Consider the following 1,160-nt stretch of genomic DNA (forward strand, 5'->3'; position numbering starts at 1 on the left):
CTGATTACCGAACAAGACCACATATAGCATCACCGTTAGAGACTGTTACATGACATCCAGCACGTGCTCTGTTATCAGAATCACATTATAACATATAGGCCAAGCTACGTCAGATCCGTTACATGATCACAACCCGTTTTGGTCCGAAAGCGCGAGTCTATTTCTGAGGACAGCACAGCGTCCCCCCCGCTGGCACACACGTTGTGCGGACATTGGTGAGACATGTCCTGTGACTGCGGACGGGGTTTATCTGCAGGTACGGTACGACGGTACGTTTAACGCGGGTATGGACGGCCCCGCTGCTGCTCCAGCAACCACAGACACTGAGTTGGGGGTCGGAGTCCTGACAGCCGCTCAGCCGGCTCCTTCTGTTCACGGCTCCGGCTGCTGCTCTGGCCTGAAGCGCATCCGAGGCTGCTGTATCCCGTTAGAATACCGGAATGAGATAATACAACTCCTCAAACTAGCGGGACCGGTGGTAAGATTTCATATTGTGCCGGGCTGGAAGTAACGCATTCAGATGTTCCCTTATTGATTCAAGTTTAAACAGCACAGTGCAATTTAGGGCAAAAAGTAGAGAGGAGTAAAAATACAATAAAATGAAAATATTATGAAGATGAAAATATATACACTATGTAAAGTATGCAATAAAGGAATGTGGTGTGCAAAAAATATTTTAAACAGTGTATAACAAAGTAATCAAAACATTAGCCCACAACAGGCAGACTGGCACTGCTCCCCTCCACACTGATAATGAATTGAGCTCTGTACTTCTAGCCCAAATTGTGTGAATAACAATACTAACACACAGTTGTAACCCTCATCTTAGAGAGCCATGTGTTAACATCAGGTAATATAATCTCTGTTTGGAAACAACGACATCTACAGTCTATCTGTTGTGCATGAACAGCATCTTCTTTATACATCCTAAAGTCAGACTACATACATCATGATTTAATTTCAAACAATGATATGTTATCTTTCCTTAGGCACGTTTTTTGTATCTTACTGGCACATTGTTAAATCATATACACCGATCAGCCAGAACATTCTGACCCGGTCACCCTGGTGGTCTTAATGTTCTGCAGTCTCATACCAACAAACTGCACTGCACTGTGTGTTCTGACCCCTTCCTATCAGAACCAGCATTAACTGTTTCA

The 1,160-nt window shown here is 44.2% G+C and overlaps 1 protein-coding gene across 1 annotated transcript in view; it reads left to right on the top strand.

Annotated features, from left to right (window-relative positions):
- Positions 1-286: 286 nt before the first annotated feature.
- The window catches only part of LOC118326533 (multidrug and toxin extrusion protein 1-like), an 8,883-nt gene continuing 8,009 nt past the window's right edge, over positions 287-1,160 (top strand). The window contains exon 1 of the mRNA XM_035659548.1: positions 287-419. Coding sequence (XP_035515441.1) covers positions 287-419 — 133 coding nt within the window. The remainder of the gene's footprint in view (positions 420-1,160) is intronic.

The sequence above is a fragment of the Morone saxatilis genome, unplaced genomic scaffold, assembly GCF_004916995.1.
Source record: "Morone saxatilis isolate NCDOM2014 unplaced genomic scaffold, NCSU_SB_2.0 Contig17, whole genome shotgun sequence".
NCBI lineage: Eukaryota > Metazoa > Chordata > Actinopteri > Moronidae > Morone > Morone saxatilis.